Source organism: Lutra lutra, chromosome 12 (genome assembly GCF_902655055.1).
Source record: "Lutra lutra chromosome 12, mLutLut1.2, whole genome shotgun sequence".
Classification (NCBI taxonomy): domain Eukaryota; kingdom Metazoa; phylum Chordata; class Mammalia; order Carnivora; family Mustelidae; genus Lutra; species Lutra lutra.
Genome location: NC_062289.1, coordinates 4,344,071 through 4,372,030, shown reverse-complemented (window position 1 = coordinate 4,372,030; position 27,960 = coordinate 4,344,071). Strand labels below are relative to the sequence as shown.

Below are 27,960 nucleotides of genomic sequence, written 5' to 3'. Positions count from 1 at the left end.
TGTTTGAATTCTTCAAGAGATCAGTGATCGTGTGCGGAAGGTATTTATGAGTCAAAAACAGACAGATACAAAACACAAGTTAGAAGTCCTGACAATGGAAATTACTCATTGGAAAAACTCGGGAGCTCAGGTAAATGTATAACTGGTCCCCAAGAGAGACCTAATCACCTGCAAAACACAGAGTCCAGGAGCAGAGCGGAGAGCAAAGAAGGAAATAAGGGAAGCCTCGAGGGCTGGAGGATACAGACAGACTGAACGTAGACCACAGTCATAGCTGAAGAAAGAGAGTCAAGGGAGTGGCGGAGAAACAGGGCTGGGACAGAGGAGAATTTTACAGAATAAAAGAAGACCCAGTGTGCTAAGGGCTGCTGAGGATAGAGCAAGACGCACCAGGATGTCAAATGCATCCCAGCAAAGCTGAGGAGTAAGAAAAAATCCGAGGTCCCTTAGGGGAGGAGGGTGCAGGTAGGTGGTCGGTGACGATGCTCTGTGGAGAGGGGCTGGTGGCAGGTGCCCTGCGTGCATGGGGGCCCAGCAGGGCCACAGCAGCTGGTGTGTGCTGTGCCACTGCACAACTTGGCATGGGGGCAAGGCTGCGATCGTGGGCAGACTCCAGGAAAGCCTCCCGCAGAACGAGGAATAAATCCAGGCATGGGTTTGTGGGAGACCCTGCAGACTCTGCAGCTTCCTGGGAGGGAACAGGATCAGCCCAAATTTACATTTGCATTTCCCTTCTCCATGTTACAGCTGAAACAGATTTATGAGCAACCAATCTTGCTTTTTCTACACAGCGTTGACATAGAAGTTGTGACGTCAGTGCAGATCAGGAGGACTGTGGTTATAATTGTTCGCTGAGAGCTGGCAGGGGTCTGGCTCTGCAACAGGCACTTCGGGGTACGGAGAAAAGGGAGGCGAAAGCCCCAGCCCTCAAGCAGGTCGGGTACTAAGTGACCACGCAACAGGGTGTGAGGTAGAGAAAATAAAGCGCGGGGCGGGCTGAGTCGAAATTCATGTCCACCTGGACCCTCAGGATGTGAACTTATTTGCAAGTAGGGTCTTTGCAGATATAAGCAGTTAAAATGAGGTCATACTGGAGTGGGATGGACCCTAACGCCACTGCCAAAGTCCCTCTGAGAAGAGAGAGGACACAGAGACACCCAGGCAGGGTCGGGTGAAGCCTGAGGCACAGATCAGAGCTGTGCACCTGCGAGTGGGCCCCCAGGATGGCCGGCCACCCCTGCACAGTTGAGAAGAGGCAAGGAAGGACTCCCCTGGAGCCTCCAGAGCGACTTCCAACTTCTGACCTGCAGAACCGTGAGAGGATCCGTTCCTGGGGTTCTAAGCCACCGGTCTGTGGGACGTTCCAACAGTCCTAGGGAACTAATAGAGTGGGATGGAGAAATTCCTGCCCTTTCCTCAGCCTGCCCTTGTTCCCGAATTTTCACCTGTGGAACTATTTGTTCACAACCAAAAAGCCGCCTGTGGGACTACCCTTCCAGGAGGCGGCCGGGCCTAGCCTTCCCTTTACACCTGGACTTGATGCCCAGTCCTGAAGGACAAGGAAAACCCATGCTCCAAAGTCAAACCGAGTTTTTTGTGAGTTTAGGGCTTTATGATGCTTAAGAGTGTGGAGGCAATTACAGGTTTCTAGATGAAGAAAGAAAGTCCCTCCCAAACTTCCGGACTCCCTGAGCACCTCCGTGCTCCGTGCTCCCCTGTCTGTGTCTGTGTGGCTCCTGGGCCACCTGGGTCTCCTGGGCTCCCCTGTGCCCACTGCCCTCATCCCCCCTCTCCCTCCTCCTCCTGCTGGAGCTTCCAGATGCTTCTCTCTTCCAATGCTTCCAGAACCCTGATTTCGCCTGCTGTGCCCCGAGATCGGACAGTCCCTCCCACAGGTGGATTAGATCTTAACACTCAGATGAAAAGTCCATCAAATGAGATTGAAGGGAAGAAGGAGAGGACAGTGGCTCCTGTCTCAGCACAGCCGGGAGATCTTAAGACAGGTTGCTGGCCTGGCCGGGCACAGCACCACGGATGACTAGGGGTTCATGCCCTTCACCCCAGTGTTGAGGGCTGTGCCCGGGTCTGGGTTCTTGCCTCTGAGGAGACTCTCAGCTCCACTCAGGGACACTGCCATTGGGGTGCAACACCTTTCAGGGTGTGACTTCCACAACGTGGTGCACCTGCAATGCCTCTGGCTCTCTCTAGCCCTTTCTCCGGCCCTTTGCTGTGGTGCTATGAACGGGATGGTTCCCGAGGACAGCAGGCTTCAGAAGTGGTGCACGGCAGGACGGCCTCTCTGGCTGATGTCTGGAGAGGCACAGATCCCTGGCCGAACTGGAGGGACTGAAAAGTTTGCAAGAGGCCTCCCTGAGGTGACATCGCGGCAGACAATGCCTGCTTTCCCCTTCCCTGTGGCCTGCGTGGGGCAAAGCCCGGAGGGAGGGAGAGAACATGCACCTCTGCAGTCGGGAGCAGCTCATCGTGCCACCAAGGATGGAGCACTGTGCCGGGAGCCTGGGGCCCCAGGAGGGTGGGGTGCCTTATCCAGGACCCCGGGGCTTCCTGCCCATGCCACCTGTGCCCCGCACCCGGGTCCTCCTCTACCCCCTGGCTTCTGGCTGTCTTTGGTGGAGAAACTGACTGTTTGGGGGACTTTTGGGCGAGTTCTGCTCCTGGAAACCCTCTCCATCCCACACGGCCTTCAGGCTCCCTCTGAAAGCCACGCCCCAGAGCTTGCTCAGGCTTCTGGGGACAGAGTTAGTTAATCTCCGCAGGATCACTGGGTTCAGTGCAGTTTACCTGGTTAGGTCAGGAAAGCCTGGTTTGGGGTTGGGGATTTTATTTTCAATCCTGTCGTGGTGAGATAAAGTAGGCGCATAAGGCATTTTTTCTGGGTGATAACATATTTATCAAAGCAGGCACAGGACAGAACAGCCTCTGTAAGACAGTCACGCGGACTCCGGAAGACTCGGTGAGTGGAATTCTTGGTGGGCAAGTCGGCGCTGGCACTGAGGTTTCTTACAGGCGGAAAAGGGTTTGGCTGCTGGCCATTGTGTGCATGGGGGAGGAAGCCAGCTTGGCTGGGGCTGTCTGGGGTGGGAGGCAACAGCGTTTTCATTTTCTATTGTTTATTCTAGTCGACATAAAAAATCCACCAGCAATAGCAAATGGGGAGGGAGTGGGTTTCATCAACAGCTTATCCCATTCCTAGCTCCTTTTAGGGCACCTGCCATTCTTGGGGTGGGGGGGGCGGGTGGAAGTGACCTTGCTGAAGGCAGCCCATGGTGGTTTCAAGGCTGCCATCCTCTAAGCACATGGTGCACCTGACTTTGTCCAGTCGTGATCAGAGCTGGGGGAGAGCACAGGGAAAACAGGCCCAGGACGAGGGCAGCAGCCTGGGGGAGGGAGAGCCAGCCTCCAAGGAGGAGGAGCCAGCCTGGGGCCTGGGGCTGGTTACACCACAGACCTGGGCATGACTTGAAGAGGTCTGAAAAGGCAAAAGTGTTTAAAACTGAGATTTAGCACAGGGTGCTTGGACATTTGTTCCAAGTCAAAGAACAACCAGCTGGAATTAGCAGAAGCCTGGGGAGCAAGCGAGGTTTCCTCTGGGATGGCCCCTGCTCTTCCCCAGAACACAGGAAAGCCCGGGCCTTCCTGGTTCCGCTCCGACCTGTGCTTCACCTTCCCGTTCTCAGGCAACTTTCCACAGCTCCAGAATTCTGTTGCGTGAAAGGACGGCAGAGCTCTGTCTGCTCTGCAGGGAGGGAGGGAGTACAGAGGGAAGTGTGCAGGACCAGTCTTTCTGGGAAGAGCAGTCCTTGGCCTGCAGCTCCCGCTGGGAAGGGAGGCGGTTCCCACTGAAACTGGAAATATTCTCGGTCCTTGCCGTCACCGTCTTCCTTCTTTGCCTGTGGCTCCATTTTCTTCCTCAAATTCCCCTTTTTATTTTTTATCAGAGAGGAGCATCGAATAATTTTTAATGGAAATTGAACGAAGGAATAATAAGAGTTCAAATATTGATTTAGGTGCAGCTGCAAAAAAATCAGCCTACTCCATTTCAGAGGGCTTTTCCTGGGTGCCCACAGCTCCATCTCCCTGCCACTGTGCGTCTGAGGGCTCATTTCCTCCGGATTTGTTTGAAACCTTTGGCTTTTTGGCTCTGCTGCCACCAAGCTTGGCTGCTTCCTCTCAGAATAGAAGGCAAGGGGAGCTCTTCAGCGGCCCACTGGCACCATCTACTGGACCAAGTTCTTTTTTTTTTTTTTTAATTTTATTTATTTATTTGACAGGCAGAGACACAAGTAGGCAGAGAGGCAGGGAGAGAGAGAGAGAGAGGAGGAAGCAGGCTCCCCGCTGAGCAGAGAGGCCGATGCGGGACTCGATCCCAGAACCCTGAGATCATGACCTGAGCTGAAGGCAGCGGCTTAACCCGCTGAGCCACCCAGGTGCCCCTGGACCAAGTTCTTAATCCGTTTGTGAATGAGCATGGCTCCCTCCCCCCGCCACCTTTTTTTTTTTTTCTTTAAGATTTTATGTGTTTGAGAGAGTGACAGAGAGCAGGAGCAGGGAGAAGCAGACTACCTGCCCGGTAGGGAGCGCAACACCTCCAGGGCTCGATCCCAGGATCCTGGGAACAGGACCTGAGCTGAAGGCAGACGCTTAACTGACTGAGCGGCCCAGCCGTCCCCTTTTACCTTATTTTTACCCACTCCTTTGCGTCCTTTATGAACATTTCCCTGACTCATTATTGAATGAGTGCTTCTACTGATGATTGCTGTTTTTATAACGACTGTATCGCAGCCTAATTCCCAGGCCCTACACATCACCCAGGTGCGAACTCCGGCAGCTGTGAGTCTATCCGGCTGTGCAGCCGTCACAATTCCAGAACATTCCAGCCACCCAGAAGGAACCCCCTGCCCATCAGCGCTCGCTCCCCATTTCCCCCAATCCTCCCAGCCCTCCGCAGCAAGGTCCCCTGTCTCGGGATCTGACTGCTCTGGACATTTCACAGACACGGGCCGGGAGCCTCTGTAGTATCTCGTGTCGGTGTCTGTCCCTTCCCACTGTGTGCTAAAGGCTCGTGGCTGCCGTGGCGTGGGTCAGCCATCCGTCTGTTTCCGTGGCTGAGTGACATCCCCTTGTGTGTGGCCATGGCCACATCTTTGTGTATCCGCTCGTCCGTGGACGGTCCTTTGGATCAGCTCTACCCCTCGGCTGCCACGAGGAAGGCGAAGACTGGGCCACCATCCCCGGGCCTGGCCAGGAAGGGGCCTTCTCCTCACATCCCCACCTGTCGTCCGTCCGGCATCCCGACTTTTACCTGTTCTCAGGGTATGAAGTGATTTTCATCTCCCTGGTGGCTAATGAGGTTGAACACCTTTTCATGTGCTTATAAGCCACAGGTGCATTTTCTTTGGAGAAACCTCTCTTCAAATCCTTTGCCCACTTTTAAACTGGGTCACTTTGGATCTTACTGCTGAGTCGCAGTCCTCGCTTGGTCGGTCCTGCCAGAGCCTGGAACCGGAGGCCGAGGGAGGGAGGGAGCAGCCTACATCTAAAATAGTTCTATTGTAAGAAGTACAAAAATCCAGAAGGAAGAGCTGGGTGGGAAGACGAGCACTAGTTTAGCTCTGAACCTGGTCGGCCTCCTCTCCTCTGGACCTGGTTTTTTTGCTAGGAGCCCAGCCCAGAGCCCACTGTGGGGATGGGGGGATGGCTGGGGAGCAGCGCAGGGGAGGGAGGAGGGGGTGAGGTCTGCTCCAGCAGGGAAGGGAGGGCCCTTCAGGGATGGAAGCAGAGAGGGAAGAGGAGAGATAGGGCTGGGCCTCCCAGGGAGAGTGTGACTGCAGGGGCTACGTGGTCCCCAGGCCTCCCGTGTTCTGTGTCACAGCATGGCTCATGAGTTTCTTTGGCAGGTCCTGTACCTTCAGGAGCAGATAGGAGAAACCCACAAGACCGCACCAGATTTTAGAGAGTCCTTACAAAATATATGTATTTTTTCCAATAAACTGGTTGATCGCACAGAAAAGTGCTTCCCACTCTTCTCTCTCGCAAATATTGCCCTGGTCACCAGGGGTGGAGTGCGCTGGCTTACCTTCTCAGGATGAGAGCCCATGGGAAGGATTGCAGGACAGGAAATTCCTAAGTGCGGCATTGAAAGACAAGTTTGTTTTCTTGGTTTCTGTCTTCCTGAATGCTTAAACGTTGAAAATGAAGCGTTTCGGGGAAGATAAAGCAATAAATGCATTTCTTGTTCTACCACCTTTATTACCTTAGTCAATGACTGGAAGCAGCTGTATTGGATAACATAAGCATCCTTGAATGATTTGGAAGATTGAAAGTCCAAAATTTGGTATTTATTTTTGCTGTCCCTCTCCTATGGCCCACTCCAGGCGTCCTCTCTCCTTGCCTCCCTGCTGCTGCTAGAGAGAAGCATGTTCTCTCCATCCTCACTGCCCGCAGGGCTGTTGGAGAAGGCCTTCCAGTACATTGATCTCCATCAGAATGAGTTTGTAGAGGTACGATACACATCAGGTACTTATGGGACATACCCTTTCGGTAGCTGGGTGAATGCTTATTTGCTGGGAGGTGTGTTTGGGGGGCTTTTTTTTTTTTTTCCTGAAAACTTAATTCCATGTAAAATGCCTATGACTCCTCACTGAGTTAAACTAATAAATACTGTTACATTTAGGGAAGAGATTCCTCCTCGGCCTTTCCTTCTAGAGACGGCATTCCTAGCGTGTTGATCTGGGCTGTCTGTGTAGCGATGATGCCCGCTGAGCTCATCAGAGCGCCTTCTCCCTGCTTTAGAGGGGCCCTTGTTGAGGTCCCCTCCTCCTGCAAAGCCTGCCTGAGACTCATCCCTCACTCCACCCCCCCCCCCCGCTGACACCAGCCCAGAGTACTACGACCTGGCTATAGCAAGCTTCAGGTCCAGAGTTCTGCCGAGTTCAATGTCAAAGCTCTTTTGTAGTCCTTGTGCAACGTGCACTTTATCTCCTCCCTTATAATCCTCTGCTCCGTTCCGAACTCATGCCATGGCAAACTGCCCATGGTGTGGGCATACATCTCGGAGGAGAAGAGATGGAGGGGGTGGCGAGGGGGGAGGGAGGCTGGGCAGCAGAAAGGTGGGGGCAGGGAAGGGGCATAGCCACCATCAGCCTGCAAGTCCCCTTCTCCTCCGCTGACCTACTTGTCCACTGGCACATGGGTGAGTGCACCACAGCCTGGGGCCTCTGTGACAGGTCACGGGACCTTGTCCCCTGAACCCCCATGCCATGTGTGGCCTGCCATTTGTGGTCAGTACATGCGCACTGGAGCTCCCTGCCGATGTGAGCAACAGTCAAGAGTTCGTGTCCTGCTGTCACAGTGCTGAGGGGCCACTGGTCCTGGACCTGACCTTCACGACACCCTTCCGCGTGCTCATTGGCATATTGACTTGACATGGTGCCCACTGGGTTTTTGAAGCCTGAGTGGGGACTCAGACAGGGGGAGAGGGACAGCATGCAGTGGAGATATGGTCATTTGGGTCTTTGAGCCAAAACTCTCCTTTCCGCAGCGCCCTCACGTGGTCCCATCCATTACCTTTATGGACTATGTGCCAGCATCTGCTCTACAAATTCCAGGTTAAGGTGTGAAACACAACATTCCTTAGGTTTGGTTAATTCCTTCGTAATACAAATGAAAGTGCTACAACCAGGACAGAGATCTAACTGGAATAAGTTGGGGAATCCAAGATCAGTCCCCCGAAGTACGCTTGGTTTTTAATAAAAATGGTGGCAAGCCCAGTATAAGCAACTCGAGCCCCAGTAATGGGAAATGCTTGATTGTTACCGATGATTCAATATTAGTTGATGTTTACGGAGTGCCTGCTAGGGACCAGGCACTGAACTGAGTCTTATGTGCGTCATCTTTTCTAATCCTCACGGAAAGGAAGGCTTGTTTTCTTTGATGGCTCCCCTCACCTCTGTGGACAGACGTGTGCGTTTTCCACACATCAGGCAACTGGCTAGTTTTCTGGACACCAAAGGGGCATCGCACAGTCCGACTCCCTTCTGACACCGCTTGCCTGGTGTGAGCGTCACCCTCTTGCCCCCCCCCACTAGTAGTGGGTGCCAGTCACACGTGGGTAGGGAGGCCCCAGTGACTTACATGTTCCAAGCAGCTGCAAATCGGGGCTCCGATGAACCCTGCTCTGGTCCCATCACTTACTAGAACAGTTCTAGAACTCAGGAAGACACTTAATTACGTGTGCCCTTTGTTACGTAATAAAGGACACGATAAAGGGTAGATATGAGTGGCTAGATGAGGAGGCACATAGGGCAGGGGCTGGAGGCATCTTCTGTCCTGCTGGGGTTGGGGTTCGCCGCCCTCCCAGGCTGGAAGGTCTCTGAACCCCAGACTTCCCGGGATGCTTATGGAGGCTTCATCACGTGGGCATGAATGATCATTAACCCGTCTCTAGCCCTCTTCCCTCCCCGGGGAAGGGGGTGGGAAGCACCAAGTTTCTAATCATGGCTTGGTCTTTCCAGTGACCAGCCCCCATCCAGGAGCCCACTAGAACAAAATAGGCTCCCGTCTCCCAGGAAATCGCAAGGGAGTTAGGAGCTCTGTGTTAGGAACTCCAGACAGAGAGCCAGTCTCTGAACAAAAGATGCTCCCAGCACCTTTATGGCACAGGAAGTTACAAAGATTGTAGGTGCTCTGGTCAAGAGCCCAGGATAAAGACCAAGAGGTATTTCTTAGTGTGTGACAGCATCACACCCGCAGTAGCCTGCTGGTAGAGAGCACTGCCTTCATGTGAAGAGCGAGCCGAGGCTACGAACTTGAGGAACATACGCAAGTCATTCAACTCAAACGGGTGGAACTCGGGCCAAGAGCCAAGGCTGTCTGCCTGCATGGCCATGGGATACACCGCCCACCGGATTCTGGAGGTGTGGGGAGGAGGACGACCACAAACCCAACATGCAAGGCGTGGTCGGTGTTCTGTGGCCCAGCCGAGGCTACTGTGTGATTAATCAGAGTGAGCTGCACATTCCAGAGGCCTCCGGGGGCATTTGTGGGAGGCCCAGGGTCCCGGAGGAGGGGTGCCAGCCAGCTGCTCCTGGTTCCCGAGAAACCAGACATGGTGGATCCCAGGAGGCACAGGCCCAGTGCCCAGGAAGGCAGCCTTCTCCCTGGCCAGTCCTGCCCCATTCTTCATGCAGCAGACATCTCTGCCCGTCTGCGGTCACCCTTGAATATCGCCTTGGCCAGCTCCGTCTTGGGTGCAGGTGGCGAGCACTGGGGATTTGGTGCCTCCAGCCCTTGAGTCACATCACCTAGAGTGGACGTAGTTGATGTGGTTGACCCCGCCTTAGACGAATCACCTTGTCACCTTCCCTTACAGACACTTAAGGAGTGGGTGGCCGTGGAGAGCGACTCCGTGCAGCCCCTGCCCCGCCTCAGGCAAGAGCTCTTCAGGATGATGGCACTGGCGGCAGACGAGCTCCGGCGCCTGGGGGCCAGCGTGGACTCCGTGGACTTGGGTGATCAGCAGGTGCTGGGTGGCTCCCTCCTCTCTACGAGCTGCCACTCCCGTGGGCATTGGCCAGGCCTTCCCTTGGGTGTTGGAAGACTGCGACTCACTCTGATCTGATCCTCCTCAAAAATGCTCCCATAATCTCCAACCCCAATAAGGATAAAAAATGACATCTGGTCCCAGATGAGTTGGTATTACTGATTTCTCATCGTGTCAGGACTGGGGGCGGGGGAGAGCGAGTGGACTGGGTGAGCAAAGGCCAGCTTATTTTGGGAAGGACCCCCTCCCTGTATTCCTCATATCCTTCACATGTGGCCGCATTTCTCCCAAACTGTCCTTTCCCTGACTTTCAGGTGCACCTTTCTCAAAGGCTGCAGTCTTTCATCAGAGTCACTGCTTATGACTATGTGCCAGGGGCAAATGGCGATCCTTAATCTAGGCGCCAGTGCTGCCTGCCTCAGCACGGTGTGTCTCCAAATGGTGTGTGTTTTCAGGGACCACGTCCACCTAATTTAAGCCATTTGAGTCTGAGTTCATATTGGAGAGCTTATTTGATTAAGTTTACTGTTTGCCCCTGTGCATCCAAGGAAGCACTTACCTTTTAATTATCTTGTATGTTTTAACTAAGCGCCCCATGGTACCCATTTTAGAGGCAGATGAAGTGAGGAGTAGAGAAACTCTGTGGGCTCTACAAAAAACCCAGGGGTAAAAACAGGACTCCTAATGTCACGTCTGGATTTTCTGGGTGAACTAAACATTTTTTTTTAAATGTGATCTGTTTTTTTTTTTTGTTTGTTTGTGTGTGCGTGTGTGCGTGTGTGTGTGTGTGTGTGTGTGTGTGTGTGTGTGTGTGTGTGTTTCCAGCTGCCTAATGGTCAGACTCTCCCGATACCTCCCATCATCCTGGCCGAACTGGGGAATGATCCAAAGAAACCCACTGTGTGCTTCTATGGCCACTTGGACGTGCAGCCTGCTAGAAAGGAAGACGGGTGGCTCACAGACCCTTACACGCTGACGGAAGTGGATGGTCAGTGACACATCGGTACTGGGTTCTTTGTGGCTTAGGAATCATAGATGTGGTTCCTGTCCCCAGCTCCAGGCCTTCCCTGTTCTTGTTAAGAATGGACAAAATGCTACCAGTCTCATAGTCTGCTAGCTGTCCAATGAGGCTGGCTTTTTTCTCATTTGTGAAAGAAACTATGAGTTATGTACCCATGACGTGTGCCCCTGGGCAAATTGACTCCCAACATGGGAGTTCTTGGGAGGAAAAAGTTGTCTAGGTCACACATTTTCCTTTTTAAAATACTAAGTGTAATTATGTTCTTTAAAGAAAAGAAGAAGAAAGGTTAATGGAGATACACACATACCCTTTTTTCATTCTTCTACTAATTATAAAATCTTGAAATGAGAGACTATGTTACATGACATTCTGCAACAAATCCTCAGGTCCTTTTCAGTGAACTTGGATGACATAGCTAATTCCTACTGAGGCCAAAGGGACCTGTATATTTCAAATTAGTTTATATCATCTGATGAGCTAATGACCATACTGTTTGTACATCAGAAATCAGACTTTGTGCCCTCGGAGAAAGATCTGTGCCTGGGAAAATGGAAAGCACTGTTGAAATGATTACCCATGAAACTACCCTTGTTTTTCACTCACTCAACTTGGCAGAGGTGTCTATGCTTTTCTAAATACTCGTCCCTCATTTTTAAAGGAAAACTTTATGGACGAGGAGCAACAGACAACAAAGGGCCTGTCTTAGCGTGGATTAATGCTGTGAGCACCTTCAGATCCCTGGAGGAAGTAGGTGACCAGGTGTTTGGGAAGGGATGGTGTCGACAATGGTGACATTGAGGACAATGATGTTGATGATGATGATGATGATGTTGCTAGTGAATGTGATGATGATGGTGACAATAAAGGTGACGGATGATGATGATGACAATGATGATAATGAAGGTGATGACGATGACGAGGATGACTACAATGAAGACAGTGACAATGATGACTAGAACGATGAGGATGATATCGATGATGACAATGAAGGGGATAGTAATGACAGTGATGATAACAACAATGAGGACAATGATGACCATGGTGACAATGACAATGAGTAGAATCACAACAGTGGTGATGATGATGATGATTACGATGACAGGGATGATGAGGACAATGATAACAATGATGACTAGGATGATGAGATTGACAACAATGACAATGATGATGATGATAATGACAAGGTGATGGCGATGACGATGATGACAACCACGAAGATGATGACAACTTCCTGCCTCCTCCGTTCCTTCCTTCCTTTCTCCTTCCTTCCTCCTTCCCTCCTTCTGCCGTCCCCTCCTCCTTCCCTCCCTCCCTTTCTCCCAAGGGAGAAAGCAATATTTCTAAGAAACTTCCTCTATAAAGGCCAAAATCTACTTTACTTTTAACTGTCACCTCTGAAACTTAGATAATCACAAACAAAACATAAGAAATGTTCACTGCCCTTGGATGAATCAGCTGATCTCTCTGAGCCTCACTGACCTAATCTGTGAAGTAGGAATAGTTATTTCTGCTTCAGGAATCTGGAGTGGAGTGAATGAGATCACACACAGAGGAATCCTAGTGCCTGTGAGTGTGAGGTCCTTTATGAGGGTGGGTTTCTTCTTTTCTCATGCCCCGCCATACCTCCACCCTCCCATCCTCTCTTTCTGTGTTGCTTACTGAACACTTGAAGGCCCCTCTCATCACTGGATTGTTTTACTAAAGTCAGACAACTATTAATACCCACATTGCATAGGTAAGGATTTGAGTGGCCAAGAGGTGAGATGGCTTGTCCCGGGGCCCTTGTGTGTTAGTGACAGAGCAGACACCAAAACCCAGGCCTGGCAGCTGGCCTGTCCCTCTCTCAGAAAACACATTGTGGTTTCTGGCTTGTATATTATTAATCATGTTTTGCCAAAAAATTCTTAAGCTATCCAACTACTTCTCAGCAATTGTTTTTTAGTTAAATGTTAATAAAGAGCTTTCAAATATTAATATTTCAGAACTTTAGTTTAACTTCTTAAGACACATAGAAATAAATCTACACAAGGGATACATTTGAACAAATCATTATCCCAAAATGCCCTTAACCAACTGAATGACCGAAGGTCACTTACTTTCTAATACATAATCCTCCACTCATCCTGTCTTTGTTAATCTTTGGTGAGTCAATCCCACTCACTAATTAGTATGTTTGTGCCATCATTTATCTGTATAGAATTACTTCTAGAGTTCTCCTGTGTGTGTTTTATGCTCCAGGAAAAGACTTTGACCTCTCTTCTTCATGTGGCTCTCAAAGATATGAAGTTATAAATTATAAAGATACAAAAAGATCAAAACCAAATGGGGGAAAGGCACATTGTAAAAATTTTAAAGGAGCTATTCTGTGCCCTAATATTAACTAGAGAAAAACCCAAGTTCCATTTTGCTGCAAGATCAAAGCCTTTGAATAAGTTAAAAGGCAGATTGAACTCAGAACTGAAAAATAACAGATACTTGAAATAAAAATTATCCTGAGGCTTAAACATTAGAAAATCTTTCAAAGGAAAGAGTTCTCATTTATCATGCTCAGAATTATGAGGATGGAAAAGAGCTTTGTAATCTAGTAACCTTTCTTGAAAGGTTCCTTTTGGGTAGAAGGAAGAAAGCGTGTCTCTGTGGGGGCCTAGCAGAGCTCCACAGCGAGGGTGTTGCTTCTCCTGCAGGAATTCCTTCCCCAAATCATCCTTTAGGGTTCGTGCTGAACCCATCGGGGTCATGCTGGAGGCCATATACATTGGTCTTCCATTATATTCCCCTTCACTGTCTTGGTTACAACTCCTTTGTTGTGAACGGAGCTGATGGGAGTGTGAACAACCCGTACACTGAATGTATGTAATAATTCATGAGTTTATGTCACACGCAAACGAATTCTGGATCTGAAAAGATGAATGGTCAAGTCTTGCGATTTTTTTGCCTGAATGGTTTATTCTGTTGTTTATTTGATTCAGGATCTCCCTGTGAATATCAAATTCGTCATTGAAGGGATGGAAGAAGCAGGCTCTGTGGGCCTAGAGGAACTGGTCAGAGAGGAGAAGGACCAGTTCTTTTCCAGTGTCGACTACATCGTCATTTCAGATAACCTGTGGCTCAGCCAGAGGAAGCCAGCCCTCACTTACGGCACACGCGGGAACAGCTACTTCAGGGTGGAGGTATCTGCAGTGGTGTGGAGGGAGGATTCTGTCCTGGGATCTTGGGGGGAAGAGAGAAAGCTCTTGGGAGAGCAGAGTTCTGAGCTGGAGGCATGGCAGTCTGGGGACTGGGGGTCCCAGCAGTCTGGGGACTGGGGGATTCAGGAAGCCTCCCAACCGGAGTGGCCATGCTGTGTGCATTTTTCTGGAGGGAGAGGATTCAAGGGTTTGTGACTCTGACTGCCTGAACAGGGTCTGTCGTGAGCAGGTCCTTGCAGGACCCCCATGTGCATGTGTGGTCAGGGGAGGAGGAGGGGCACCGGCATGGCTGGGCTGCATGGGAATCTGGCTCCCTTGGTGCACAACCTCGTGTGGACACCTTGACCTCACCACCTCAGTTTCTTTACCTGTAAAGTGGGTCCTGGGTGGTTGTGATCCCCAAGTATGATGTCCAGTTCAGCTCCCTTTAGCTTTTCTATTCATACTGACAGCAATTTAGAACCAGAAAGTCTTTCCATGGTAAACCATTCATTTTTTATGAGCCACGGACCGAGCTCCAGAATGGGAGGCAGGGAGAAAGTCACTAGTGGAGACATTAATAGAACTGCAAGAAAAGAATAAAGAGAAGATGGTTTCTGGAAGGAGGGGGGAGAGATAGATGGGCAGAATACATAGACTTCAGCCACTCGGAGAAGGGGCTGCTGGCCCCAGACAGAGCTGTGTGAGACGAACAACTGAGGACCGAAATCCGTTTTGGGGATTCAGGAAAGAATGAGAAATGAAGACAAGGGAGGGGTAGATGCTCTAAGTCATGTGACTGGGAGGTAGCCACCTGAGTCCTGAGGGATATCGTGTGGGGGTGTTCTCCGCCACATGAAAGCTATCCCCAGAGCAACCACAGAGGTGAGCACCTGTCTTCTCTTTTACCTGTCTTCCAGGTGAAGTGCAGAGATCAAGATTTTCATTCAGGAACTTTTGGGGGTGTCCTCAACGAACCAATGGCTGATTTGGTTGCTCTTCTTGGTAATGTCTTATCTCATTTCATTTTTTTTTAAAGATTTATGTATTTATTTGAGAGAGAGGGTGGGGTGGAGGCAGAGGGGGAGGGAGAAGCAGACCCCCACCAAGTGTGGAGCCCAACACAGGTCTCAATCTCATGACCCTGAGATCATGACCTTAGCTGAAATGACAAGTCGGACGCTCAACTGACTGAGCCACCCAGGCGCCCCTTCATTTCATCAAGGATAAGCATCAAGGAATCTACTAGAATATGGTTCTGTTTGACTCAGTGCCTCTCTCCTTCCTTGGCCTCCAAACCAGTTCTGAGCAAGGGTGGAGTAGAAGAAAAACCATTTTCTTAGCTTCCCCCACTTCGGCTAAATGTTCCTTGGGCTTATTAAGTCCACATCACTGTTGTTCATGGATGGAAGCTCTTCCTCAGCTCACCCCCCTTTCTTTTACTGGGTATTGTGACACATCTGGCCACACCCGGGGGCAGTAGCTGCAAGGGCCTCTGGAGAAGCATCCAGAGATGATGCCAAAGACAGCAGCACCACCTGGTTCCTTGCTTCCAGTTCTGTGGCCTCCAGTGGCCCAGAGACCCCCATCCGTTTGCTCATTGCTGCCTGCTCCTGCCCTCCCGTAGAGCTCCTGGAGCTCATGGGCGGAAGCTGTGTGTACGTGTGTGCTCTGCTAGAGGGCAAGTGTGCCCTCTCTGACTGCCTTGATTCATCTTGTCACCCTTGCTTGCATGTGGGCTGGATCCCGGTGGTGAAGGAAGCTTCATCCTCAGGAGCCTCACTCAGAGGAGCCCCTTTCTGCAATCCTGGCAAGGACGTGGCCCTTTTATGTTCACAATTTGGTGTTCTTCAGACTCCACAATACTTGGATATGTCTCCTTGGCCTGTGGGGTACCTTTATGCAAATATTACAGCATGCCCCTTTTGGGCAAACTGCCAAAATCATGTCCTCTATGGGGATTGATCAGCACAAGTCTCTTTTCTTTATTTGACACAGCTTTCCCTCTGCCCCACTCACTTGCATCCCCTTGGCCTTGGCAGACTCAGACTGGGCACCAGCAGCCCACCTGGGCCACCTGCTGGGTGGCCTTCAGGACCTTCTCTATGATTGTTGAGCTTCTTGCCCCTTCATTCCCCGAAGAAAATAATGAAATCTTTATGTCTACCTCTCATGTGTTGTTTGGCTCCGGTGTCAACTCTCTACCATCCACCTGTCCTTTTTCTCTATTTGCCTGTCATCTATCTATTCTTTATGGCCATCTAGTTTTCCTAAAATGTAAATCTTGACAATATTTCCCATGCTGGGAACAATAATCCATTTTGCTTTAAAGTGTTTAAAATGTTTCCAGAAGAATTCAGATAGCATGCAACTCAATATTCGGTAGTGAGGGGTGAAAGAATTAATTTTCTGTTTTCCCAGAACTAATTTTTTCTTCCCTAGGAATGACTCATCGGATTTCTTTTTTAAAGATTTTATTTATTTATTTGACAGAGAGAGATCACAAGTAGGCAGGGAGGCAGGCAGAGAGAGGGGGGGAAGCAGGCTTCCCGCTGGGCAGAGAGCCTGATGTGGGGCTCGATGTGGGGCTCGATCCCAGGACCTTGAGATCATGACCTGAGCCGAAGGCAGAGGCTTAAACCACTGAGCCACCCAGGTGCCCCGACATCATCAGATCTTTACAGTGCATTTCAGTCTCTCCCAATCATGATCATTGCATGACATTCTCTTAGACTATATGATTTCACCCAGGCATAGAATTCCATTCAGTCCTACAAATGTATATGGCTCTGCAAGGAAAAATCAGATGAGGAACATGAACAGAATGAAAAGCATATGGTTTCACTTGCTTTGATTTTTGGAGACAAATCAAATAATCAGTCCATAATGAAGTGATTCTGGATTGGATCATCTGTATGGCTTTCATATGTATTGTACAAAGACCGGAGGACTTAGGATTGAACTTCATACTGATGACAAGCACTTTTGCTTGCTGACCCCAATAGCGTCTTGGCTCCCATGCTTTCCTGTGGGGTCACTGCTGGTTAGGGATGATGACCCAGGAGAGCTGGTTCCATCAGGTCCTCCCCCCGTAGCAGACAGGTGCCCTGCACATTAGTGAGGAAACCCCCTGCTGCTGTGTGACCTTGTGCAAGTTCCTAATCTCTCTGTCTTCTGAGTTCCTCAGCTCTATGACCCTGATAACTGTGATTTCTAATAGATGATAAAGCTTTATTGAGTGCTAGCTGTGTGAAAGTCACAGGAGTCCCCACTGGGGGACACAGGGAAACTGGCCCACCCCCATCTTCAAAGAGACTTAGACTGCGTTGTGTTTGGGGGGCGGGGAATGGCAGGGGTGCAGATGCCCAGTTTGCACAGAGCCCTCAGCTCCAACACTTTCCTGTGGTGGATAATCCCATTCCTTGCACTCTCCTAAAAGTCGCAGGGAAGGTCACATCTGGGGAGTGGGGGCAGGGCCCTCTTACAAGCGCCAACTACCCCATAGTATTAACATGTTAAAATCCAAGAGGACTCCTGGGAATCAAGGATTACATTTGCTTTCCGGGTGCAGTTTTCAAAGGCACAACCCTCTCTGCCTCCCATGCATTTCCCGGCTGGGCTCCTGGCCGAGGAGGCCCTAGTGGCTGCAGAAATTACTTCAAATTCAGAGGATCATGATTTCAAGGAGGAAAGGGGGTGGGGTGGGGAGATGAACTCTCTCAGCAACATCCTGTTTTCATGGGAATGCAGCCAGTGCTGTAGAACTGGGGCGAGACGTGGATCGTGGATCGCAGAAGCAGGGACAGCCATGTGTGGCATTTTCCCACTGCCTGGCCCTGCGGTGGCAGTGCCTGGAGGACACCTTGTGCTGAGCTGAGTGGCGCCTAAACGAAACTCTGCTGGGGGTGGGAGGGGCAGGGAGAGGAGGACATGCTACTCCTTGGCTCTCGGAATCTGTGTCTGCTGAGAAGACCATAGCTGGGAAGGCTCCCCTGCATCCTGAGGATCTGTGATTCAAAACCATACCCAGGACTGAGCCGGGCCAGGTGTGCTGGAGAAGTGCACTGAGCATGTAGAAAGGCCATGCTGCTCAAACCCTGTCCTAGTTTGACCCCCTTCCATGCTGCCCATGACAATATCTGGCAAGACCAGCTGGAAAAATAAGAAGAACGTCAGAGTTCAGTGTCAGGATACAGAAGCCAAGCATCCTGGCTGCTAGAGCATCGTGGGTCTTAAGTGTTCCCAACCTTGCCGTTTCCAGCACTCCTTGCTTCTCACCACCCAGGCGCTGTCGGGTGCGTCCCACACCATCTCCGGGGCCCAACGGTGATGCCGCCTTGGCTTTCCCCGTGTGTCTTGTGTTTTCCCCCTTGTGGGCTCCCGGCCTGCTCTGCGCACCTGCAGTTTGTGCCCCTTTGCAACTGCTTGTGGACCCACAGGGTCTCTTCACCCTGTTTCTTTCCAGGCAGATTAAGAGCAAGGTCTGTTTCTTACTCTTTGCAGCTCTGTCCTTGCCTATGATAATGTCAGCAGAAGTTTAGGGACATGCACTAAAGGAAGACTTAGTGATTGTATTATTGATGGTGCTTTTATGTCTGATTTTGACTTTGGTGTGGGTACAGAGGGTGGCCTGCAAGTCAATGACAGGCAGTCCCAATCACTGGCACCCAACGTTTGTTTGACTTGAATTTTACTAATGGGCTGGTACCATTTTTTACTATGTTATATGCTTTGTTGGGCTAAATGCGGGGAATTCCGTAAGTCAGTGCTGTCGGGAGGCTGCTTCATGTGCAGCCGGCTGCAGACTGTACCCCAAGCGTGGCTGTAGAATTTTGGGTGAAGTGTGTGGGGGACTGGGACGGGCACTAAGGAGGACATGGTTGAAAACCAAACAGCAAAGCCTTCCCTTCTTATTTTGCTGCCTTGACATCTCCAAGCTTGGGATTTGCCTTCTAGGATCATCTCAAAGTGCTGGGACACCCAATATGTCCTACACTATGGCCATCACTGTGGATTCTGGTAGGGTGTTTACCCTGGATTCTGTTGTGTCTACACAGAGAGCCAAATCACCTGCCATTGGGTTTAGGGAGGGTCACATTTGTCATTTAGCCTATGTGGTGAGTTGTGACGCTGTTGCTGATGAAAGTAGGGTCTTCACACATCCTCTTGGCCCTGGCGTTCATCCCGTGCCTTGAACATAGCAGGCCTCCAGTCGCGAGGGGAATCCCACCGGAGCCTTCCAGCCTCTGCTTTGTAATTGTCGGCCTTGACAGGAAGATTTGAAAATACAGTGCTTCAGAGTAGTTTGACATTGTCAAGTTATAGTCACATTAAGAATGTGGAGCGCATTTTTTTCTGAAGTGTCTTTACTTGAATGAAAGGCCCCAGGGGGCCTGAGGGTGAATTTAGATGCCCAGGATATATTTGTCACCATTTCTGATAGTCTGCTTGCTGCTTTGGTAAGCATGTTCTCGAGGTCGTGAGCAGTGTTTACTGAACTTCCACTTCGACTTCTTCTGTGGGTAGTCACTGATGATCCCCTCCCCCATCCCTATTAATCCCCAAGCTCTTTTGTAAATAACAGACGAGTGCGTCTGCTTGTTCACTCTGGAGGTGTTTGTGGTTGAGGCAGGCCTCGTAGGCTAGACCTCAAGGGTATTGTGCTTTGATTAAAGATGAGTGTTTATTATATGATGGTGTGTGCAGGGGGAGAGAAGCCAAGAAGCAAAGAGGATTGTCAGTTCCTCAGGAATGTTTGTGTAGACACATACATACGCATTGAAGATTTTTTATAATGAACATACAGTACTTTTTAACTCAGGATCAACTGAAATTTCGAAAGGAACCTTATTTATAACACAGGAGGTATCAATGAGAACTTCTGTAAGGCAGGTAAGTCCCAGCCTATTACCATGTGTTTCCATCTCGCCATTGACGAGGTGGACATTGGAATGAGTCTGACTCAACCTGAGTCTGCCTGGAGACCAGCTCCTTCCTCCAGCCACCCCCTCGGAGGTGGGGATGGTGCCAGTGGCTCTGCCAGGGGACCAGGGCCCGTCACAAGACCCACTGCAGGAGAGTCACCCATGGCCCTGCCCAGGGCCCAGAACATCAGTGCCCCCGTAACTTCTTCCTGGCTTTGTTTCCCTTGTGTACCTTGCAGGCAGTCTTGTAGACTCATCTGGTCACATTCTGATCCCCGGAATCTATGACCAGGTGGCACCTCTTACTGAAGAGGAGAGGAAAATGTACAAAGCCATCCATCTGGACCTAGAAGAATACCGGAGAAGCAGCCGGGTTAAGAGATTTCTGTTTGACACCAAGGTATGGTCACAACTGGTGGCTAGTCTGAAGGCATGCCAGTAATAAAGCCTGTTTTTCCCATTCCACATTTACCGTGGGCTGCAAATCTGCGCATCTCAGAACTGAGTGTGGGTGGTCATTTGGAGGCAGAATTTCACTTTCATGGCCACTTACCTCCCTCAGTTTAGAGCAGCCAGAACTTACTCTGGGGTCCGACTGGCCCTGGCCTCAGGCGGCCATCACTCAGTTCCAAGTGATTTTCCAAGTCAGTTTCTTGGATTTGATCCCATGCCAGACTTCGGCTGCCCATGCTTCCTACCTGCTTAAAGATAAGAACACTCTGGGACGCCTGGGTGGCTCAGTGGGTTAAGCGGCTGCCTTCGGCTTAGGTCATGATCCCAGCGTCCTGGGATCGAGTCCCACATCGGGCTCCCTGCTCAGCGGGGAGCCTGCTTCTCCCTCTGCCTCTGCTGCCTCTCTGTCTGCCTGTGCTCGCTCTCTCTGACAAATTAAAAAAAAAAAAAATGAGAACGCTCTGAGATTTTTCTAGCTCCAAGCCCCCTCAGTGTTCATTTCAGCAGACAGAATTAAGAGCCTTTGGGGCTCATCTGTATGTCGCTACATGGCTGCCTTGGGGCAGTAAAAAAACCAGAGCCCAGAGCATTCATTTCTGGGAAATTTGTATGTTTTCTTTCCCCTTCTTCTTTTGAAATCCTGTGCCTGCTACGGTGTGTGGTGGCTAATGCTCGTTCTGGGGCGCGCCAGGAGGGGGGATCATGCCCAACAGAAGTGATAGATCTCTTCCCTGGGACCAGCCTTGGCCATAGCAGGCAAGAAAAGTAGCTCAAACATATGCAGAATTCTTTGAAGCCTTCTGGAAAAGAAAATGCCTTTCTTATGCAACTGATCATCATGGTGATTGGGGATAGAAGTTTCTAATCAAGTCCCGAATTCTGAAAGCCCCTTTGCCATCTATTAACTTCAGAGCTGAGGCGGTGAGGGGCCTGCGTCCGTCCGTGGAGCAGCTCGGTCAGGCGGGGGCGGCAGAGGGACTCAGGGCCGGAGGGGAAGGACTTGTGCTACAGTCCAGGCATGTCTACGGAAGGTGATAATTAACTTGTCATGAGCGGTGTCAGAGATGTACGGAGATGGTGATACAGGTGGTACAAGTCAACAGAGTTTTAACGGATCCTTCTCTTATATAGTAAAATAATCTTGTTTTCCCTCAGGAGGAGATTCTAATGCACCTCTGGAGGTACCCATCTCTTTCAATCCATGGGATTGAGGGTGCGTTTGATGAGCCTGGAGCTAAAACAGTCATCCCTGGTCAAGTTATAGGGAAATTTTCAATCCGTCTGGTCCCTCACATGGATACGTCTGTGGTAGAAAAACAGGTAACAGATGTGCGTGTTTCTCCCCGCAGCCCCACTCCTGAGTGTCGCCTCCCAGCGCAGTGAGCTGTTCAGCTGTTAGCGCTGAAGTTCCATTTTTTCCCCGATAGAAAAAGGACTGGAAAAAATGTCAAGAAGCCAACAGAATTTTCGTTTGGTAAAAATCTCTGTAATTATATGCAATTACAGTAGTCAGATAAATAATCGTTTGGGGTTGGAGCGATGGGAAGTATTTCTGCATTGAACAGTTGACATCAAGGCAAGATTGGCTTACACGCAGATGGGGAAGCCCACTGCCTGTGGCCTGATGGGGCTGCAGGCGCTCAGACCTGTAGCTGGTTTGCCCTTGGTGTCTGGAATCAACAGTCTGAAGGCAGCCGTTTTAATGAAAATGTTATCTGGAAGGAGTTTTCTGTCTAAATTATCAAACTATCACCAGTTTACCTCAAGTTCAACAGAAAGTACACTCTGAATAAATGAGCTTCGCTAATACATCATCCCAAATCTCTATATCCCTGTGACCTCTTTTATTGTCTTCTTAGCATTAATTACATCCTAAAACAACCTCCTTCCCTGTGTCCGTCCCTGTTTCCTGCCCTTCCTCCCTCCTGTTTTGGATGTGTTCTTTCTCTTTCTTACAATGTATGGATTTTGCCAGGGACCCCCCTGCCACCCTGGTTTTGCTCACAGCTGTGTTCCCGGCACCTAGTACCGCTCCTAGCAACATGACGGGCATTCAACAAATGTTTGTCGAAGGGATGAATGGCAGGGATATTTCAGAGTGTGGAGTTTTTCTTGGGAGGCTTTCCATAGTGGCCACTGGAATGGAGCCCAGGGGACAGAGAAGGAGGCTGACAAAAGGCTTCTTTATCGCTTGGTTTGGAATCACCCCCCCCCCCCTTTTCAAGAATTAACAAATGCCTAATATTCCCAAAATTGTCATTAAGGTACTGACAAGTCTGAGAAGAAGGATGTTCAAATGGAGAAGTTGTATTGTGTTTCATAATCGCCAAACATTAGCAATCTGTCACTGTGGTCAGGATGGGGAGGGCGCAGGGCTGGGAATTAGAGGATAGAAGGGGATTGGATATAGAAAGAGAGGGAGACTAGTTTCTCTCACTGCTAAAGCTTTCAGTCCTGGGGCCCTGCTCGCTTACTCAGCCCTCCGTGAGAATGAGAGTAAAATCACGATGCTCAAATTTGTTGGGCTAGGATTTCAGTTTCTTGATCAAAGACCGCTGTTTATTCACTGCACGGGAGAATAACTTGAAATTTTCTCTTACAACTGAAAATGTTCCTTTTCAGGTAAAACAGCATCTTGAAAATATATTCTCCAAAAGAAACAGTTCCAACCAGATGGCTGTTTCTATGACGCTAGGACTGCAGCCGTGGATCGCAAATATTAAAGATAATCAGTATCTTGCAGCAAAAAGAGCCATCAAAACAGGTTAGACGTGCGGTACCTCGAGTTGCCAGTTTTCAGTGGGACCAGGGTGCGGTGCCTGGTGGGGCTATGGACAAAGCAGGCTCATTCAGAATTTCCGTTCGCCTCTCCTTTTCAGACAGGCTCCGTACTGAGTGTCAGCAACTCCGCCCAGGGTTCTTCCTACGCACTGTCCCCCCGACCCCTCCCCACAGCCTTCTCCAGTTTACTAAGTAAGCCTGGAAGAGATTTAGGAATTTGCTGAATGAAGGGCACCCAGCTGGAAGTGGTAAAGCTGGGTTCACATCTGGAAGCCTGAATTTGGGACAAAATGACAGACTTGTGAGAGTCTGATACTTATGGAAATGATGGCCAACATATAAAAATGTCCTTTAAAAGGCATAGCTGCGTTTGCATGGAAGAATAGGAAATCTGGGGTTAAAAATGAAGGAGCTAGGCGCGCCTGGGTGGTTCAGTCAGTTGAGCATCTGACTCTCAGTTTCAGCTCAGGTCGTGATCTCAGGGTTGTGGGATCAAGCCCCACGTCGGGCTCTGGGCTGGGTTCACTGCAGAGTCGCTTAAGATTCTCTCCCTCTTCTGCCTCTGCCACACACCTCTGGCACTTACGCACGTGCACGCCGACTCTCCCTCTCTAAAACCAAACCAAATCAGAAAGAAACCAAATAAAAACAAAAACAAAACAAAACTCTTATTTAAAAAAAAGAAAAGGAGCTCAAATTTAATGGGATAACAAAGCTGACATTGGGCTGCCCTGTGGGGATTTGTTCTTCTTGGTCACAGAGAGGTTGGGATCTTATGGCAGCGGGCCACCAGGAGGTCGGGAACAGGAAGTGAGACCCACTGTATGAAGGCAGACCATTCCCCAAGAATCAGGGTTACCCTGGAAGGGGCTAACCACAGACCCAGCTTCACAGGGTTTGGGTCTTTAATGCACTCTCCATGGGGCCCAGTTCTGATATGAACAGCCCCACAGCAGGCCACCTGGGATTTCCACAGAGAGGCTTCCTGTGGATGCTCGTTTTATAAAATTACCAAGCACAGGGACTCAATTCAGACCTATCTGACTCTAGAACCAGTGGTCTTTTCAGGGTTGCTCTGCTTCCCTGGAAGTAGGGAAGGGAGCAGAGCCTTATTTGGAATTTCTCAGATGGGGTCTGTTTTGACTGCATATGCTTCCACGTCCTGGGCAGAATCACGTGCTTGGTGAGCACAGGACACACATCTGGGTCCTGGCTGCCTGGGCAGGGCGAAGGAATATCCAGGCTCTTTGGCTTCTGCAGCAGGAAGGTGACACTGCCAACGCCTGCAACATAGTGGACCCTCTGAAAGGCAGTGGGACTTTCAGGGTGTCCCCAAAAGGCCGGGTGGGGAAACCCTGACACGTGTTTCTAGGGACTACTGGCACTATATGGCAGCTGAGGCCTTAGGCACATCCCTAACAGAGCAGAGCTGGAATTGGAGGTCCAGACCACCTGGGAGCACTAACACTTTATCAGGGTTATCTGTACAAAGGACAGAGACATTAAAAATTAGAGGACAGGCCTAAGACTTAGAGACCCACTTTTCTACATAATCATTCCTACTGCTCCCAGCTGTAGCAGTATTTTACCAGTAAAGTTTGGGAGTTAAGAAAAGAGGAAGAAAAGATATTAGGAAGGTGAAGGTAATCCCAGCTGAAGAGGGAGGTGTAATTGAAATGTCAAGGTCAACAGTGAAGACCAGAAATACTCTTGCAGGAAAGGTACCTTTTGGTTTATTGTGTGCAAAACCAGTTCTCCTAACAAAGTACATCGTCTTTACTCACACTCATACTTTACTCTGTGGATACAGAAGACATGGCATCATGGCATGTTACCTTGTGTGACTTCATTTTGTTTCTCCACTCCTGTCACTAACAACTCATCTTCTGGCCTGGACAGTTTGAAATCATTGCTCCTTAGCCCCTCAGGTGTCCATTAACACTGTTTCATGGGCTACCTTGACAGTGGAGCACAAACACCGCAACACTCAGGTGATAGTTGAATAAAGCTGTTTATTTGTCTACTGGTTATAAAACCAAAGAAGTCCCACTTTCCAAATATTTAATTCATGAAGCAACCATAAAAGTAGGCACATTGTATTCTAATGCTCTTGCCAGAAATGCCAGACCTCTTCCAATCATGAGAAAATATCAAACAAACCCAAATGAAGGGACACTACAAAACAATTGATCAGTACTCTTCAAGCGGGTCAAGGTCATGGAAGACAAGGAGAGATTAAAACCTGTCATAGACCAGAGGAGAGTAAGAAGCAGTGACAAGATGCAATGTGGGATTCTGGATTGGATCCTGGAATGGATAAAGGGAAGGATTGGTGAAATTAAATAAGGTCTGAATCAAGTTAATAATATTATTCCAATGTTAATTTCCTGTTCTCTAGAATTGTACGATTGTTACGTAAGAGGTTAACATCACAGAAAGTAAAGTAAGGAACATATGGGAACTCTCTCTGTGTTATTTTTGCAACTTTCCTGTAAAATCTACAGTTTAAAATAAAAATTTTACTAAAAAAATTTTTTTTGAAGTAGGTAATTGTAAAGAATGCATCCATGGCTTTCTTCTTGACTCTATTGACTATTTTAGAAGAGAAACTGCGTGGTATCAAGAAGCTTACTTACCCCAGGCACCAAATTTAATGGTTAAACAAGAAAAAGGGGAAAGATAAAACAAACACTACAGTTGAGAAGATGACTAGGGTAGTCTTGTCATTATTTCATTCAAATGCCTTCTGTCCCTGTGCTTCAGTGTTTGGAACAGAGCCAGACATGATCCGGGACGGGTCAACCATACCAATTGCCAGAATATTCCAGGACACCATCCAAAAGAGTGTGATGATGCTCCCGCTGGGCGCTGTTGATGATGGGGAGCACGCTCAGAACGAGAAGATCAACAGGTCAGTGGATTCCTGTGGGGGGGGCCTGTCCTTCACTGCACAAACCCTGGGTCTCCACATCGTCACCTCCCCATGTGCTCCGTACTTTAGATTGAATTCACATCACCAAATCTTCCTATTTACATTGTAGACTACCTTCCCCCATCATCTGAATGGAAGTAACAGCGTTTCTCTTTATTTCTTCTTTGCTAGGTGGAACTACATAGAGGGATCCAAATTATTTGCTGCCTTTTTCCTAGAGCTGGCTAAGCTGCATTGATAATGAAGGGAAGCTTCCGGCTTAGATCTGACCTACTGACAGATACGCTCTTCCACACACCTGGCGAGGAATAGAATCTAAATATCCAGAGAACTTCAGGTCCAGGAAATAATGTTTCCTTCCCATTTAAAATGTCTTAGGACATTTGGACCAGTCCTAAAATATTTGAAAGGCACAGCCATTGAAAATGGCATAGTGTCCACACGGGACACCTTTCCAAAGTCACCACTACCTGCAACATCTTCCCAAGTCCGGCTGCAGGAGCCCCGGGATTGGACTCACTCTTTCCCTGGAGCACAAGGACAATTCTCTCATTAGACCCTCCCTGGCAGTTTGATGGGTCTGATCCCCGCGGTGGGCTTTTAGCTTCCAAGGTGCTCATAATCATTCCGCATAGTGTGTACATTACCCTTGCTCTTACCACACGTTCCTTTTATTAGTAAAACTCTTGGTCCCACCACTGGCTACCATGATTTCCCTGTGGGTTCGTTTGTAGAGGAATAACTACAGCATGATGCCATATTAACCTCTTGCTTTCCCTTCATTTATTTTGCCTGCTTCTTGGAAGTTCTGAAACAGAAACGAGCAATACTCATATCCTTACGCCATTTGGGATTCCCTGTGTGAAAATGAGTACTTTTTCTATTCCAAGGCTCTTTACCTTTCTTGGATTGATGCCAACCGACCACCCCTCCTGCACCCTTTTCTTTTTTTCTACCCCATCACTGAACCCCCCGCCAACATCTGTGCACATATAAAGTCACCACAGCAGAATCAATTCTGATAGAATTTCTCTCACCCTGTTGGAATTTTACTCAGTGACTACATCTAAATTGCTTAAAGCTTTTAATAGCATCAGTTTTAGATAGAGAACAAATCTAATCAGCCCTGACATCAGTCACAGGTTCTAAATTTGAAGCCATCAGCTAATGCTGCATTCAGTAATCATTTCAGTTAACCATCTTGTTCGGCTTGATTGCATTTGATGGTGTAAACAAACAAACAAACAGAATGTAATTTTTCTACAGTTGAGTGTATGTAAACAAATCAATTCAATCTTTATAAATTCATTATTTAAATCACATTAATGGAGAACTTAAGAGTTTATTAAAAATGTTTCTCTTATGATTACAAATAAAATCAAAGCCTAACATATTTAATCTCTTTGTGGATTCTTGGAATGTCAGCTTTAACATTTGCAACACCACATCCAAAAGGGCTGCAGTATAGGGCCTGCGATTCAGTTTACCCTGAGTCTTGTCTCAGAAATGGGACTCAAGGGGAGCCCAGGTCGCTCAGTCAGTTAAGCAGTTGCCATCAGCTCAGGTCATGATCCTGGAGTTCTAGGATCAAGCCCCGCATCGGGCTTCCTGCTCAGTGGGAAGCCTGCTTCTCCCTCTGCTTCTCACCCCGCTCTCATCCTCTCTCTAATAAATAAGTAAAATCTTAAAAAAGAAATGTGACTCAAATGAGATATGAGTCTTATGGGGGTATCCGTCAATGATCTACTTTTCCTCTGCTGCACGGGAAGATCGATTCCTGTTTGTTGAGTATTGACGGGTATTGGATATTCTGTTATTAAGCTTGGTTCATGCTCACCAGAGTAGGTCGCATCATGTGACATTTGGGATTTTGTGGGACCTGCCTGATGTATTTGGCAAAGTTCCCAAGAACTAATTGCAAGAGGTTTATGATGCCAGATTATATTCTTAAAAGGGTGTTCATATTAGTGAGTTAACAAAAGCTGTTTGTAAAATATATTGTAAGCAGTTCCTGAGCAATGTAACTGCACTCAGTGTGTCGGCCCGGAAACGTGTGTGTGTGTGTGCACAGTGCGAGAGCCTCGCTGGTGACATTATCTGCACTTGCAGCTGGAGGACGA

At 49.0% G+C, this 27,960-nt stretch overlaps 1 protein-coding gene across 1 annotated transcript; it reads left to right on the top strand.

Moving 5' to 3' along the window:
• Positions 1-2,757: 2,757 nt before the first annotated feature.
• CNDP1 (carnosine dipeptidase 1) lies at positions 2,758-27,231 on the top strand. Its single transcript, XM_047697702.1, has 12 exons — positions 2,758-2,974; positions 6,396-6,521; positions 9,392-9,541; positions 10,388-10,550; positions 11,242-11,330; positions 13,553-13,753; positions 14,671-14,755; positions 19,914-20,074; positions 21,283-21,447; positions 22,750-22,891; positions 25,672-25,819; positions 26,012-27,231. Exons 2-12 carry the CDS (start codon positions 6,438-6,440, stop codon positions 26,076-26,078), a joined length of 1,455 nt encoding a protein of 484 aa, XP_047553658.1. The 5' UTR covers positions 2,758-2,974; positions 6,396-6,437; the 3' UTR covers positions 26,079-27,231.
• The last annotated feature ends 729 nt before the right edge of the window (positions 27,232-27,960 follow it).

What these genes read in the sequence shown, in the direction of transcription:
- CNDP1 (XM_047697702.1), top strand. Translation starts at nt 6,438, where the DNA reads ATGTTCTCTCCATCCTCACTGCCCGCAGGGCTGTTGGAGAAGGCCTTC. An exon ending in GATTTCTGTTTGACACCAAG is followed by an intron (nt 20,075 to 21,282) that starts GTATGGTCACAA and finishes GTTTTCCCTCAG; the next exon opens with GAGGAGATTCTAATGCACCT. An exon ending in CGTCTGTGGTAGAAAAACAG is followed by an intron (nt 21,448 to 22,749) that starts GTAACAGATGTG and finishes GTTCCTTTTCAG; the next exon opens with GTAAAACAGCATCTTGAAAA.